Source organism: Saimiri boliviensis, chromosome 1, assembly GCF_048565385.1.
Source record: "Saimiri boliviensis isolate mSaiBol1 chromosome 1, mSaiBol1.pri, whole genome shotgun sequence".
NCBI classification, from domain to species: Eukaryota; Metazoa; Chordata; class Mammalia; order Primates; family Cebidae; genus Saimiri; species Saimiri boliviensis.
In genome coordinates this window covers 82,821,384-82,838,579 of record NC_133449.1, presented here as the reverse complement: position 1 = coordinate 82,838,579, position 17,196 = coordinate 82,821,384, and the positions used below count along the sequence as shown (strand labels likewise).

General features: G+C 36.0%; 1 protein-coding gene and 1 non-coding gene across 5 annotated transcripts in view; both read right to left on the bottom strand.

Moving 5' to 3' along the window:
* RTN4 (reticulon 4) overlaps nucleotides 1-17,196 on the bottom strand; it is a 78,628-nt gene that overhangs the window by 36,958 nt on the left and 24,474 nt on the right. Inside the window, exon 1 of one of the 4 annotated variants that reach the window (XM_010333597.3) lies at nucleotides 765-1,096. The exons of the other annotated variants lie outside the window; for them this stretch is intronic. Within the exon in view, the coding sequence (XP_010331899.1) occupies nucleotides 765-798 (34 nt within the window). The 5' untranslated portion in view covers nucleotides 799-1,096. Of the gene's footprint in view, nucleotides 1-764; nucleotides 1,097-17,196 lie in introns of those variants that run through there. 4 annotated transcript variants of the gene reach the window in all.
* LOC120362015 (U6 spliceosomal RNA) lies at nucleotides 5,040-5,148 on the bottom strand. Its single transcript, XR_005578024.1, has one exon. It is a non-coding gene; the product is annotated as a U6 spliceosomal RNA (small nuclear RNA).

The window sequence follows — 17,196 nt, the reverse complement described above, 5'->3', positions numbered from 1 at the left end:
AAAAAAAAGGTAGCTTTCACCATCTACATAATAAAATATTATTATTCTAGTCAACATTCTACCATTTACAGGCTTAAATTCTTACACAATGATCCACCGAGATTTGAAAGGATCTGGGCTTTCATGGGGGAGGAAAAGGGATCAAAATCACTGATTGGTTATTACAAGGACAAAGGTTAGTGACTTAATATAGACATGCATTTAAAATTACGGTGTAATTATACTGTGTGTAATCTGAATGATTTCAAGATGCATATATGTGATTAAAAGAAAGTTGGTAATAATTTTAAAGGTTCAAATCAGATTTTCAAAGAAAAGAGGCTTACTGCAAACGCAGTAACTTGCTACCTACAAACCTTTATATAGAATTTCAACTACACCAAGTAAGGTTTTTTAAAATAGTCGCGGAAAATATGTCACTATGAAATACAAAAACAGGGCAATGCACATTTACCACATCAAAGTGACAAACAAATGAAATCTGTTAGATCTATATTGTTTACAATGTGCAAGATTAGAGAACAGAACCTAAACAGGACTGAAAAGACTAAACCAAACGCCAATGAAACAGAACAGCATGACATTTTCAGGTATACAACCAAATGTAAAAACACACAAGATAGCTGTTTCAATCCTTTAGCCTTAAACTCTTCATAGGTTTCACTTTCAATCCAAAATATCTACATTGCAAAGTTTATTCACAGAAATACATTAGTGGTCACATACAAAAACTGAAGAAATAAGAGGTTAAAAAGCACATATACCCTTGTCCTTCCAATTTTTCTTCTGACCGTCCATCTCTTGTCACAATCAGTGCCTTGCAGCTCCAATTATTAATTATGCATACCAACAGAAAAGCTGTAACAGCACAGATCTATTCCCTGAGACATGAAATACCCGTTTCCTCAACCGAAGTCTGCAGTCTCCTCTGCTGCACAACTGCAGCAGGACTGAAGTCACCTGATGTCTTCTGGGTGTGGAGCAGTCTGACGCAGTGCAATCTGTAACTAGGCTACTAATACTCCAGCATTTAATGCTTTCCTTCTATCTGTTGATCATTCTAGGCATTTGCCTTGTTGCTGCTACCAAATGGAGCTGCATTTGAAGGGGAGGGCAGGCTACCAAAAGAAAGGGAATGAGGGTTGCTCTTATAACAGAACCAACCACTGAATGTTTTGAAATGCACTTAAAGCCATATGCAGTTTTCTTTTTTTTCTTTCGTTTTTTAACAGATGGACGAATTATGCTGCTGGTTTTCAGTTTCATTTAAAACTCTAAAATTAATGGTTACCTGATAAGATAAAAACTGACTGATCAAACGGTAATACCCTAAATTTCAAGCTTGTGAAATGATGAATGTCTCCTTAATTTCTCCTAAGTTTATTAAGATGAAAAACATTCAGCATTTTGCACCTTATAAATGGATAGGCGGAAAATAAAATTACTAATGTTTATTGAGCATATTACTGGAACAGAAAACAGACATTAATTTTAGCAACTTAACCTTTCTAATCTCTTTTTTCCCCTTTTACAATTATGGAAATCCAGAGACTTACAAATATATACTAACTCTCAATCATTACCTGCTCCAACTCAACCTTTCAATAAATATTTATTAGACATCACTACAGAGACTTTCTATTAATAGATTCTTGGCTTGGGAGATATTCATGTGCTAATGATATCATTTGCCATGGGAAAATGACATAAGAGCAAACTATAATTTTATTTTTCTGACACAGGGTCTCACTCTGCCGCTGAGGCTGGAGTGCAGTGGTGCAATCATGGCTCATGTGGCAACCTTTACCTCCCAGCCTCAAGCAATCCTCCCACCTCAGTCACCACAGGCATGTGCCACCATGCCCAGTTAATTTATTTTTTATTTTTAAACTTTTATTTTTTTTTTAGAGACGAGGTCTCCCTGTGTTGCCCAAGCTGGTCACAAACTCCTGGGCTCAAGCAATTCTCCTGTCTCAGCCTCTCAAAGTGCTGGGATTACAGGTATGAGCCACCAAACCTGGCCTAAAATTTTACTGAAAAATATAAAAACAAATCTATGTATAGCATTTCTAAAATTTTTGTTCAACTTTATAAAACTAATTTTCATTACAGTGTAGCGTCTCTACTTATGTTCAACAATCAGTTTACCTGATGCTTATATCTGCCTAAGCAGAAAAGGCAGTAACAAATCAGCTAAAATATTTTAAAATGCAATTTGCAAAAATATTATATATAGCCTGTGTACAAAAATACATACTTAAAACTGTATAGCTACAATGAAAGGAGATAATATTTTCTGGAACTTGCTATACAACTGTGGACTGCAAAATCCTTACTATCAGAAGTGGCTTGAGGTTAATATATACACCTACTATGTACCCACAAACATTAAAAAAAAAATTTAAGAGTTAAACATAGAAAGAACTTAAATTAGAAAAATGAGGGGAGGTGGAAGGAAGTGGCTTGAATACCAACGACACATTTATTTCCCTATCTGCCTCTCTAACTCCAAACATAAATAAAGAAAAGGAATTTTTAAAAGGGCCCAGTATTCTCAGTTTGAGTTAATATTTAACTTTAAACTTTACTCACTGAACCCTTGCATAATGCGGTATTTGAGAACCCGGTCAAGTCATACCACGGCCTGAAAATGCCTGGCCTCTCCAACAACATTCAGAATCTCAAACTATTTAGTAAATACAAAATACTAATTTTCTAGTATCAAGTCCCTTAAAACTAAAATCTAATAAATAATTAGCATTAGAATAAAGTACTCAACTATAGTACCCAAACACTATTTTCAAGTCAGAGATTATTTCACTAATAGAAGAAAAAAGATTCATTGAGATCAAGTTACTCGGCACTTAAAACTACTCCTATCTTCTGTGGACTTGATTTGGCTTAACAATTTTTAAAAAGTGTAATAAAACATACTCACTCATCTAAATATTAAACATACTTAATAGCATCGTTGGCAGATTAAAAAGTCAAAACAGGAGCCCTGAAGTTTAGTAAACATTTCAACCTACCTAGTGATACCTACTTCTTCAATTTGTATGGTCTTTTTATAAGTGTACAAGGAAAACCAGCTTGTGGAAATCAACTGACATTTTTCCCACTTCTTTCTTATAAAGTTTTTCAACTAAACTTATTTTAAGTTTGGTAAGCTAAGCAAAGAAGTGCTTACATCTGAAAAATTGATATGATACAAATTTATTAAAGATGTAAACCCAGACGGGCTATGTTTATTGTGAGAATCATATAATCTCTACTAAAAATAAAAGGCTTTTAGGACATTGCCTGACAAAAAGTAGGCACTATGTAAGTGCTATTTACTTAGCAGTATGCTAAAAATAACAATCAAACTAACAGGCAACAAGAACAGTAAGGCACATCGAAAGAAGCCCATATATTAAGTCATTCAATTCTAGGCAATAACCCAATCTTCCTAGACAGAATTGCCCCCTCCCATACACCAACTATTGTCCTTACTACATAGTTCTATTATTTTCCAGCTGAGAAAAATTTACATACAAATAGTTTAGAGGTCCTATTCCACATTGAACCCCAACTTAACAAGTCAAATAAAGGGCATACATCTGTTAAAAACTTCTCATTTATTTTGTTTTCCTTCAACTACATAACCAAGTAGATCACATATGTCCCTACTTGCAGAATAGCATTTTGATTATTTGAGACAGGAAACTCATTTCCCTTTAAAGGAAAGGCTCACAAAGGAGAGGCCACAGAAAACTCCTTTATTTATATTGCAAGTCAATAAACATGTTGTATGAATTCTAAGCCCTGTTTTATATTGTGTGTGTGTGCAGGGGAGAAGATAGGGAAAGGGGAAAGTAGTCTCCTTTTCCTGAACTCGAAAATCAGCTTTACACAGAACTTTTGAAATAAACTGTTCAAAGTTCGTATTTGGCAATTTCCCACTCCTCAATGTCCATGTCCCCAGTATCCCCTTCTCCAGGCATGACAAAAAAAAAAAAAAAAAAATCAAAGATGAAAATTTCCCCAAGCACATATCGATAATGCCTTTCCAAAGGGTAATATGCTCTAAAATTACCTACATTGTTTCTCTTCTCACATCTCAAATCAAAACTCTAGTTTCCTTAGTACACTTACCACTTAAGTAGGAAAATTATATGAATAAATCAATTCCTACTAAACAAAAATCTTTTGTGTGACCTCAGAAACTCTGTGTATATTTTTTGGGGTTGTTTTTTCCTCGTGGTGGGTAGGGGTGATTGTATGTAACTGGTGAAATTTCAGACAGTAGAGTTATATTTTGGATTTTAGAACAGGCAGCACTAGGCAAGGTGTTAAGTCCACCCCTGCCAGCTCTTATTCTAAGACAGTCTTCCTTTTCCATTTCTTTCTTTCCTCTGCTTCTGCACCCAAGAAAAACTCAGGTTTTCATTTTGCTTCCTTTTCTTTACAACATTTAGAGATGCAAGGGAAAGAAGGTGGGAAAGAAGCAATGATTTGGATTGAAAATGCTACTCTTGAAGTTAGAGACTGCTTATGTACACTGCTCTTGGGAGCTAAAATAATTTCTACTTTGCAGCCACAGAAAACAGGCATTTAAAAAATAAAGAATTAAGAAACAATTATAGCTACACAGTTTTAAACTTATTTCCAAATTTAATTATTCTGAACTACACAAAGGTATGAAACTAATATGTTTCATTACTGAAGAAGAGTTAATTTTTAAAACCCTATCATACGCTGTAATATAATGCCCCCTATGGACAAAATTACAGCACTTCAACATTAACTACTGAATTAAATCTTAAGAATTGGAAAAAGATTATAGTCTAGAAAACGAATGACAGGACAAGTTCAAATAGCAAAACAGCAACGATTTTAAAGTCTGTAAACAATTTAACATAAGCTACTAAAAATGAATACTAAAATTCATAGAGAAATTGAAAGTGACACTATTTATGAAAATGTGCTTCTTACATTATAATCTAAAATAAATATACAAATATTCTTAAACACCCAAAGCATTTTTAAATTTTTTATATAAAAATATGAAACATTTCATAAATTTTATGTGTCATCCTTGTGAAGGAGCCATGCTAATCTTCTCTGTTATCATTCCAATTTTAGCATGTGTGCTGCGGAAGGAAGCACGTTTTTTAATTTATTTTTTTGAGATGGAGTCTCGCTCTGTTGCCAGGCTGGAGTGCAGTGGCGAGATCTCAACTCACTGTAACTTCTGCCTACCAAGTTCAAGTGATCTCGATTCAGCCTCCGGAGTAGCTAGGACTACAGGCGTGCACCACCACGCCCAGCTAGTTTTTGTATTTTTAGTAGAGGCATGGTTTCACCATGTTGGCCAGATGGTTCCGATCGCCTGACCTTGTGATCCGCCCACCTCAGCCTCCCAAAGAACTGGGATTACAAGCATGAGCCACCATGACCAACCTCAAGGAGGAATTTTTAAATTCTGAATTCAAAAATTAATAGTCACTAGGCTCTAAACAGATCTTCTTAAACTTTAATGTCTTCATTTCAGTATCCAGTTTTGGGGGGAATCTTTAAGGTCATTTCATAATGTTTGTAATAGCATTATTAAAGCCTTTGATTTGATACAAGATGTCAATATTCAAAACTGTCTATAAAAATTTTCAAGTTATCTGTGCAAAGCATTAGCTACAGCTTGCTAATTTCTCTGTCCAACTGAATTTATTCCATATAGTCAATTATAGATTTCCACAGACTTGATTTTCCATCTACAACACTAGATGGCACCAACACCCATAGTCTACAGTTGATTGCCCAATTCAAGGAAGGCAATCTGGAAAACATTTAATTCCAGCTTTTCCATAGGACTGTTGCCAGGCACTATGGAGCTAGATCAGAATATGGGAATAGGAAAACAACTCTATCACACACACAAAAAAAATCTCAAATCAGAATCCAAAATCAATTTTAAATAGATAAAAATAAGTGTAAAATTAAAACTATAAGTAAATTAAAAATATGCATTTTCCTTTGTGAAAATTAAAAATGCCCACCGAAATGTAAACTAAAAATCTTTTAGGAAACTGAGGGAAAACTGTAACACAGAAGTTTACATCCTTTATATGTAAAGAATTCTCATAAAATCAGAAAAAAAAATGAACATCTGAATTTTAAAATGGGCAAAGGGTATGAACAAGCAAATCACAGAAGAAATACAAACTGCCAACATGTTCACATTCACTAATAACCAAAGATCAAAACAGCAAGATACTACTTGCACCTATCAAACTGGTAAAGGGCTTTTAAAAAATAAAAGTGCAGAATGTCTGGAGGAATACTTAAGGAACAAGGCATAGTAGGTAATTCTAGGAAAGAGCACTAGGCAGCTGGACAACAGAGGAAGAAGTGTGACTGTCACTGTACTTTTTGAATTTTGTATAATGTAGAAATATCATTTAAAAAATATCAATTGTTGGTGAAAGTAGACAAATGGGTGTTTTCTTATTCTGATATATGGGTAAAACATAATGCAACTTTTCTGTTGGCCAATTTTTGTAGCCATCCTTATAAATCCTCATGCCCACTAATGTAGGTTTTTATTTCGAATAATTTATGGAAAATAACTCAAGGATATGTAAAACATTTAAATATTAAGAGGATAATAGCATTATTTATCAATAAAAAAGGAACAATCTAAGGGTCCAACAATAGCAAAGTGACTAGTTAAAAAAAAAATCCATACTAAGGAACACAAAGTACAAAAAACCAGCAGCAGAATATTTAAAGACAGGGAAATGTTTGCATTATATAAGACATTGCTAAATGTTTAAAAAACTTATAAACAATACGTAGAGTATGATCCCAATTTCATAAAACACTTTATTACATTCTTAAAAATACACATACACAGCCAGGTATGGTGGCTCACACCTTTAATCCCATCACTTTGGGAGGTGTGAAGATCACTTGAAGTTAGGAGTTCAAGACCAGCTTAGCCAACATGGTAAAACCCTGTCTCTGCTAAAAATACAAAAATTAGCCAGGCATGGTGGCCCACACCTGTAATCCCAGTTACTCGGGAGACTGAGGCATGAGAATCACTTGAACCCAGGAGGTGGAGGTTGCAGTGAGTCGAGATCCTGCCACTTCTACTCTGCCTGGGTGACAAAGCAAGATTCTGTCTCAAAAAAACAAACACATGTGCATTGAAAGTAGTCTAGAATAATATATTCTAAAATATTAACATTGATTATGTCTGGGTAATACTGTAATTTTTTTCATCTTAATGCTTCAATATTTTTCAATTTTGTACAATGAGCATGTACTGTATGTCAGACTGCTTCATAAACTGTTGCCCTAACTCATCATTATCAAGTCCTTGAAAAAAATCCTTATTGTTAAAATACTGAAGCTCAAATAGATTAAAACATTTGCCAAGGGTCATACAGCTCATCAGAGAAAGGACCAGAATTAGAATTAAGGTCTGTAAAATGCCTAAATTGAGTTATTTTAACAAAATTATATTTAGCAGGAATCTCTCTTTTATGGTACATATTATTTTCAATCTGTATTGGGCCACAGTAAACACTAAATAAACCCTCACTAATTTAATAATGTCACTTTTTAAAAAGTAAATATACTCAGTTTCTTTATTAACTATAGTCAGGTTCTAATTTAGCTGTACTTTACTGACAGTCTTCCAGTTAAGATTAACTAGTTATCATACTTAAAGTCCAACTTACATTAAAATTTTCCAAATATATTTGCTTAATAAAAATATATTTTGGCCAAAATATCAACGTTCAGTATCTATGGTACTTCAGTTAAAAAACTCAAAGGCTTTTTAATTAAGAAAAATATTTTTAATTTTATTTTAACCTTTTAATTAAGAAAAATATTTTAAGTCATATCAAAATAATTCTTATAAATGAACATATATAAGTGGTATATATAAGCTTGCAAAGCATAATTTCTAATTATTTACCTAGACAAACAAGCTCTTTTAAAGTGAGTTCTTTAATCATGGCATACTACTTGGTGAATCCTGGATATTACATAGTTTAATTATAATGAACAAATAATCAATGTATGCTTGGTTTACACTTCACTTACCAGTAGTTCCAAAGGGTTCAGCAAGACACAATCTATATTTTGATTATGAATTAAAAATATTCTCTATGCACTAGTGACAAATCAAGCAACCAACAAACATATACTAAATTATCACTATCATTAAGTCAAGATCTCAGCAATTTGGGCTGGAGACATTAGTACCTGTCTTTACCAATGGCCTACTAATATAAACAGACAGCAGTTGTCCACCACAATAGAGATTTTCGGTCTCCACATACAAGCAACAGAATGTTACCCTAGTTCCAATATCCCTACATGTGGAAGAATATGAGAGAAAATGTAAACGGCAACCTATATGTAAATACCTTGATTGCTTAATGGTTCAACACAACAGGTATGCGATAAAAGCAGCAGCACCTTGATTGCCAGCTAAAGTTAGGACAATAACTGCTTATTCCAAAACCAGGAAATAACTGAGAATGGACAAAACCTGGGTTGGAATCGCAGTTCATTCTTGTGAGACTAGGTAACAACTAATATAAATAAGAAGCCCGATGTCTGGAACATGGCAGAAGCTCAAAAACTTTGTGCTTATTCCATAATTTACCATGTATCCTTGAGAAAGTGACTTAATATCCTTAGGCTTCAGTTTTATCACCTATAAAATGATTCCTTCTTTCAGATTACGGTGAAGACCTAAATGAAACGAATATGTAAAAGTGCTTGGTGGTTAGTTGTTCCAAAATGATCATCTTCTCTTTCCACATGAAATGAGAAATATTCAGCTTTTCTCAATATTTTAAAATTCTCAGTTAAGACCATCCTGGCTAACACAGTGAAACCCCATCTCTACTAAAAATACAAAAAAATTAGCCAGGCATGATGGCACGTGCCTATAATCCCAGCTACTCAGGAGGCGGAGGCAGGAGAATTGCTTGAAATTAATCCATGTATCTATAGCCAACCAGTTTTTGAACAAAATGCCAAGAACATTCACTGGGGAAAAGACACTCTCTTCAATAAATGGTGCTGGGAAAACTGGATGTCCGTAACTGCCAACTCAAAATGGTCTTTGATCCATTCAAAAATAATCTCAAAATGGATCAAAGACCTAACTGTAAGACCCCAAACCATAAAACTACTAGGAAAAACATAAGACAAATGCTTCAGAACATTGGTCTGGGAAAGATTTTATGAAGAAGACCTCAAAAGCACAATAACCAAATGGAATCCTATCAAACAAAAGAGTTGCTGCACAGCAAAGGAAATAATCAACATAGTGAAAAGACAACCTGCAAAATGGGAGAAAATATTTGCAAACTATTCATCAGACAGGGGACTAACATCTGGAATACACAAAGGAACTAAACATCTCAAAAGCAAAAAAAAAAAATCTGATTTAAAAATAGGCAAATCATCTGAACAGACATTTCTCAAAACAAGATTACACATATGGCCAACATACAGATTTTTAAAATGTACAACCCATCATTAATCATCAGGGAAATGCAAATCAAAACCACAATGAGTTATCATCTCTCTTCAGGAGAGCTATTATCACAAAGACAAAAAATAACAAATGCTGGTGAGGATGTAGAGAAAAGAGAACTCATATACTGTGGGTGGATATGTAAACTAGTACAGCCATACTATGGGGAATAGTATGCAAGTTCCTCAAAATACTATTAATACAAATACATCTACCATATGATGCAGCAATCCCACTAATGGGCATTTATCCAAAGAAAAGGGAATCTGAATATTGAAGTGACATCTGTATCCGCATATTTATTTCAGTGCTATTCACAAAAGACAATCTTAATGCCAAGTTCAACCTAGGTGTCCAACAACAGATAATAGTTAAAGAAAATGTGGTATATATACACAATGGAATGATATTCAGCCATAAAAAAACGTAATCCTGTCAACATGTAGCAACATGAATGGAAATGGAAGACATTTTATGTTAAGTGAAATAAGCTAGCAAGACAAAGTTAAACACTGCAGGCTCTCACTCATATGCAGAAGCTAAAAAAGTTGATCTCAAGGCTGGGCATGGTGGCTCACGCCTGTAATCCCAGCACTTTTGAGGCGTTGTGGGTGGATCACTTGAGGTCAGCAGTTTGAGACCAACCTGACCAACATGGTGAAACCTCATCTCTACTAAAAATACAAAAATTAGCCCGGTGTGGTGGCAGGCGCCTGTAGTCCCAGCTACTCACTACGGAGGAGGCTGAAGCAGGAGAATTGATTGAACCTGGGAGTTGGAGGCTACAGTGACCTAAGATCATGCCACTGCACTCCAGCCTAGGTGACAGAGTGAGACTCTGTCTCAAAAAAATAATAAACAAAAATTTAAAAGTTGATCTCACAGAAGTAAAAAGCAAAACAGAGGATTCTAGTAGCTGGTAAAGGTAAGGGAAGGGGAAGGACAGGAAGAGATTTATTAAAGGATACAAAATTTCTGCTCGGTCGGAGGAGCAAGTTCTATTATTAGGATGACTACAGATAACAATAAAATATAGTTTCAAATAGGAGGAAGATAGTCGAAGTTCCCAACACAAAGAAATCGTGTTTGAGATGAGCATGCTAATTAATTACCCTGATCTGAGCACCATGTTATATGTATCAAATCACTATGTACCTCATAAATATGTACAATATTATGTAACAATTAAAAAAATTTTTTTTAAAGACTGGAAATGTTTCCGATTAAAGAGCCAAAACAAACATGATGATTAAATGCAATAGTTGGATCTTGTACCGAAGGGGGAAAATATGTTATAAAGCACATTTTTATGTCAACTAACAAAACTGGAATACAGTTGGTAATTTTTTAAAGTATTGTATCGATGTAAATCTGTGAAGTTAATAGCTATCCTGAAATTATAAAAGAAAATATCTGCCGGGCATGGTGGCTCACCCCTGTAATCCCAGCACTTTGGGAGGCCTAGGCAGGCAGATCACAAGGCCAAGAGATTGAGACCATCCTGGCCAACACGGTGAAACCCCATCTCTACTAAAAAATACAAAAATTAGTTGGACATGGTGGCCCGCGCCTGTAGTCCTAGCTACTTGGGAGGCTGATAAAAGAGCATTACTTGAACCCAGGAGGTGGAGGTTGCAGTGAGGTGAGCTTGCACCATTGCACTCCAACCTGGTGCCTGGCAACAGAGCAAGACTCTGTCTCAAAAAAAAAAAGAAAAGAAAAAGAAAATATCCTTATCTGAAGTATTCAGGGTAAAAGGCCAGAATGTATCTAACTTATGCTCAAATGGTTCAAGAAAAACAAAGATGTACTTATGTGTCTATATACAGTTATCTACACAAAGAGGAATTGCAAATGATAAAACAAATGGGAAAAAAAATTAATCAGTAAATTTAAACAGAGGGTATAATACATTGTATAATTTTTAGATTTTCAACTTTTTAAAATGTTCGAAGTCATTTCTGAATAAAACATTAATTTAAAATGCAATTGGCTTTGACCAGGTGTGGTGGCTTCTGCCTATAACCCCAGAACTCTGGGAGGTCAAGGCGGGCGGATCACTTGAGGCCAGGAATTCAAGCCCAGTCTGGCCAACATGGTGAAACCCTCTACTAAAAATACAAAAATTAGCTGGGCATGATGGCATACGCCTGTATTCCCAGCTACTCAGAGGCTAAGATTGGAGGATCCCTTGACCCTGGGAGGACGGCTTGAGCCTGGGAGGTGTAGGCTGCAGTGAGATCACACCACTGCACTACAGAATGAGAGGCTGTCACAAACAAAAAACATACAAAAAAAGATCGGTTGGTTTTAACACAAAAGACATCCAAATGTTATCATGGTGTTTTTTTTTTTTTAAAAATTTGCTTAATTCTAGTCATAGAAAATTTAGCAACTAATAAATGATAAAACCTTCTCTAGCACAGAATGATTTTTAAGTTTAGCTCTGAATACATCTAAATGTGTCTTTGCACTTAGTCACACATGGCCAATCTGCAAATCCATCTAAGTGTCTAGCTGCAAGTGAATAGGTTTACCTACTAACCATAATATCATATCCACCAAAACAAGATCCAGACGACTTTTAAAATCATATTTATATAAATTAACAGGTCTACTCATTCTGTTTACTCACATCTGCTATCTGTAACTTTCACAGAATCATTTATTCCATGAAAAACACCCCAAGGGAGAGTTAGCCTCTCTCCTCTCTTAGTATGCGGTGGTAGTCCCCCACTAGCAATCATTACACACCCATATCCTTAAATTGTCGTTCCTATGCCAAACTGAGACTTTCATGCATCATCTGAAAAAAATATTTCAACTGTCACATGGTGGTAGTGCTGCCTATCAGTTAACTCTTCTTTTCAGAAGTTTTGCCATCTTGGCCTATATACAGAATAAATTTGGAGTATTTTACCTTATACCTTTGTTAAGTGGAAAACCAAAAAACTAAAGTGCCAATAATAATAATAATATATTGGGTACTGAAAGTGTAATTTAGCTACAGATTCCTTTAGATTAAAGAACGTGCATGAAATGCTGGACCTAGATCATTAAAAACTCTCTCTAAATTACGAGGGACTAAAATAGAAAACAGTACATGTTGATAGACTGAAAAAAAAAAAGTCAGCATTTATATTCCAACAGTAAAAATACAGTTTGTCACAAATTTCTCTATAAACGGAGGTGGGGAGAAGACCAGAATTCATTAGTTTCTTGACAAACTTTACTCCCCCAAATTAATAAAGCACCAACATCTGCATCATAATACCTTATCCACCTCTCTGACAAAATCAATCTTTCTTCCCAAAACTAAAACTGATTTCTGCCTACAAAATGCCATTTTAAGAAAACAAGAACAGAACGGCCTGGAGGTTCATGCCCGAATCCCAGCACTTCGGTGGGAGGATCCTTGAACCCAGGAGTCTGAGAGCAGCCTGGGCAACAAGGCAAGATCTCTCTGTAAAAATAATTAGCCAGGTATGGTGACAAAAGCCCGTGGTCCCAGCTACTTGGGAAGCTGGAGACCACCTGAGCCTGGGAGGTCAAGGCTGCAGTGAGCCTTAACTGTACCACTGCACTTCAGCCTGGGTGACACAGCAAGAACCTGTCTCAAAAAGGGAAAAGAAGAACAAATTAGATAATAAATGTCCTGAGGAAATTAATATTTATAATACCTTTAATGTTTAAATGCATATACATTAATAAACAAGAGCCAGAATTTTTTAAAAAAACACACTTAAGTATTTCATAATTAGAGATGGCATAAAACTTTCAAGTCATCCAATAACAGAGGTTCCCTTATGTTTTATCAGACCACTGCTGTATTTGGGTACATTCGACTTCAGTACGTTTAAACCTTGCTTTCAGGAAGATAGATGGGTAAGTGCCTAACCTTACTATAAAATAGATCACAATGTTTACCTATGTCCTTAACAGTGTGTCTATTATCAGCTGGCTGTAAGTAGCATAAGGGCAAAACTCTTAGTCTCATCTTTTTCCCTGCTCCCCCCAAAAAAATCTTGTATAGTGCTTGATATAAGCATGTTAAAGCAACTACTCACCTGCTCTTAACAGATGCCTGTTATATAATTAAGTCAAGAAAATTTTTACGTTGCAAGGACTTGAGCTAATTCACCCTTCCTTTTAAAGAAAAGGAAACTGACATCTAGAGAAACAAAGTGATTGCCAGTGGTATAGTGAAGACTAAACACTCAGGTCACCTACATTGCTTTTATTATAGCAACACCAAGTTTCTTTCCACAACTTTTGTAGAATACATATACTGAATGTATCTAAATAATTCTCTATTCCTTAGTGAGTTGCTATGATAGTTAATATCAAAAAAAAAAAGGTTAAGTCAAAAAGGCAGGAAATAACAATTTTCTCAAAGAAAGGAGATAAACAAACATATTCTAAAAAAGAATGACCATGCATTGCTTATACTTTCTTCCACCATCCCCATTAAGCTTTCAGGTGCAATGCCCCCTTTTCTTCCTTTACTTCTAAACTATTAGGCTATAGATTACCCAGATTTAACAAAAACAATCCAAGAAACAGGTGACTCCTGAAATACTGAAATTTCTGAGAGCCACCATCTACTAGAGGCCTGCTAGCTTTAAGTTTTAGGAGGGAGCACTGGGGCTGGTGGAGACTTCAAAGGCACTGCTACACTGCTCACTCCTTGCCCTTCACCCACAGACATCACCATGCTGCTCTGGGCTTCTGAGACCCTTCTTTCTACTGTTCCCTCCTAAACCATTTTACTGTGCTGTTTGATACCGCCACTCCACTGTGAACCAGCTCTTCTAACCCTCAACTTCTTTACTGAACATTCTTGCCTTTACCTCACCTGCATGAAAACTGGGCTCTTGAGGATACTGCTTTCCCTGTGGAACTTGCTATGTGGAGGCTAAATCGTTGTCTCATACTCTACACACCTAAGATAGGAGGAAGAAGGTCAGTACCCTCTGCTCACCAATGCTGCTTCCAGACTTCTATTTCAGAGGCCTTGGGCAAAAGTCTTGGTTATTCTGCTATATCATTCTCTATCCTTCCTCATTGCTTCTATCTACCATCTTGCCAGTCATCTCACTGCTCTTTACCAAAGACTCTTGCCCTATTCTTCTTCTCCAACCCTAGTCCGGGGATCATCCTGGGTGACTTCAATGTTAGGCAGAAGTGCAATCCAGTATCACAGACTCATAGTTTACTTGACCTCACCTCTAGCAATCCTAATCTGACTACATAGTAGGCCTTTGCCTCATGGTCTAACACTGGCCATTAAAATCAACCTGAACTGCTATTCCTCTGAAATTCTGAATTCAACATCGAACACTGAAAACACACACACACACACACACACACACACACACACATACACACACACACACACTCTTCTGCTCTCCAACATATGCATTCTTTCTCTGTCTTCCCCTTACTTTGACCACAATCTCCTGTCATTCTGGCATTTATTTATTCCTACTACTCTTGGTTCTTAAACCTAATTCGGGTCTTGAAGTCACTGACCATCTACTCTCCTCCTACCTGTCCTGCCTTTTTCTATTCACGTCCTTCAACTCAAATGCCACAGTCCATCATTTCAAGTTACTCTCTTGCTAACAGCCTCAGCTTTGACTTACTGTCCTACCACAGGGCCCAAATACCAATACACATCCTTGAATCAATACAATCATTTGCCTTCTCTGTACCCATACCTAGGCTGTTAGGCACAGTCAAAGAAAAGTCACCCTAACATTTAGACCACATTTCAACCTTGATCAGACTCCTAATACAATGCCTTTGGTTTCCCTAGTAAGAGGTATTGCAGACCTCTTCTAGCTAAGCATGATCCAGTTCATTCCTAGCAAACAAACATACTGCTTTAAAGAATAAAAATAAACCATCAAAGAATTCCCTCAACTTTCAGTCACAAAACTCTAATAGTATCAATACCCATACTTTACTTTCCATTCCCTAAAATCAAAGTTGTGTCCTTCTCTCTAACACTTCTCTTCCACCTGAACTAGGGAGTTCATCCCTATCCCCTTCTGACTTTCTGCCAGCGCCTGTAATCAGATTTTCCCCTTCCCATCTAAAAAAAAAAAAAAGCTCTTCCTCCACTGCATACTCTTCCTCCTGCTTGCTAACATTTTAATTTTTCTCCAATAAAAAACCTCAAACTTAGGCCGGGCTCGGTGGCTCAAGCCTGTAATCCCAGCACTTTGGGAGGCCGAGGCAGGTGGATCACGAGGTCGAGAGATCGAGACCATCTTGGTCAACATAGTGAAACCCCGTCTCTACTAAAAATACAAAAAACTAGCTGGGCGTGGTGGCGCGTGCCTGTAATCCCAGCTACTTAGGAGGCTGAGGCAGGAGAATTGCCTGAGCCCAGGAGGCGGAGGTTGCGGTGAGCCGAGATCGCGCCATTGCACTCCAGCCTGGGTAACAAGAGCGAAACTCCGTCTCAAAAAAAAAAAAACAAAAACAAACAAAAAAAAAAAACCTCAAACTTAAGAGTAGTCAACATTTAATATCCATTTGCTCAAGTCTCACTCACTCTTCAATCCTAGCCATGCCTACTCACACCACACCATTTGCTGCTGTCATGCCAACACCTTCCCTCCTTTTTGACCAACTTACAATCTTTAACTGCCCTCTCTAGTATTTGATAATTTTGACCATTTCTTCCACCTTTAAGTAGTCCTCTTCTCTTGGTTCTCCGTAGTTGGTATCTGGGGCTTTAATTTCTATCTCTGAGCCCATGACAGAAACATACAGCCAAGATCTCTCTCAAGAACTTTGTATGTATAATATCCATAACTTACTGGCTATCTTAGAGGTATGTACATCAATACCAACATATTCAAAACTGAATTTGTATCTTCTCCTCTTTTTTATCTCTTTTTTTAAAAAGTTATTACTTGGCTCTGATATCTTCCCCTCTTAAACCTACTTTAATCTCTCGTGTTCCTATCACAGTTTTTCATACTGCCATCCATACATGTGCACATGCCAGGAACCCAGGGTTCCTGGGGTCATCTTTACCTCTTCCCCTCATCTATTATGTCCCAATCTATCAAACACCAAGTTCTATGTATCTGTGCTCATCCCACTGCCTCAATGTTCATAATCTCCTCTTTCTTAGATTACAGCAACTGGTTTACCACTGTGCTACCCAACTCAAATACATAGTATATTCAGCAAATTCACCATAATCACCATTTTATAAAACACAGCTAAATCAGAATGCTAATAAAAAGCACATGCACAAATCAGTTTATGCAAATCAGTTATGTGGAAAATGGATACTCAAAAGAAAAAAGAATACATTTCAAAATAATTGATAATAGCATAACTCAATTTCTACTTTTCAACAAAATGTCTATACTCACTAAGCCTAACTTTACACCTACCACTGGAAAAACACTATACGATATTGAAATATTTAAAACATACTACAAAAATGTTCTTTAAATATAAATATGAAATAATTTCTGGGATAACAAAAACAAATCTGAAAATATTTTAATATCTCTTGCTCTTCATGTTACCAAGAAACACAAGTAAAAAAAGAAATAGGTACTAAAGTCAAGTCAAATAAACAAAAATATTTTCTATTAATAATTCCATAGTACAAAATAAAAGTG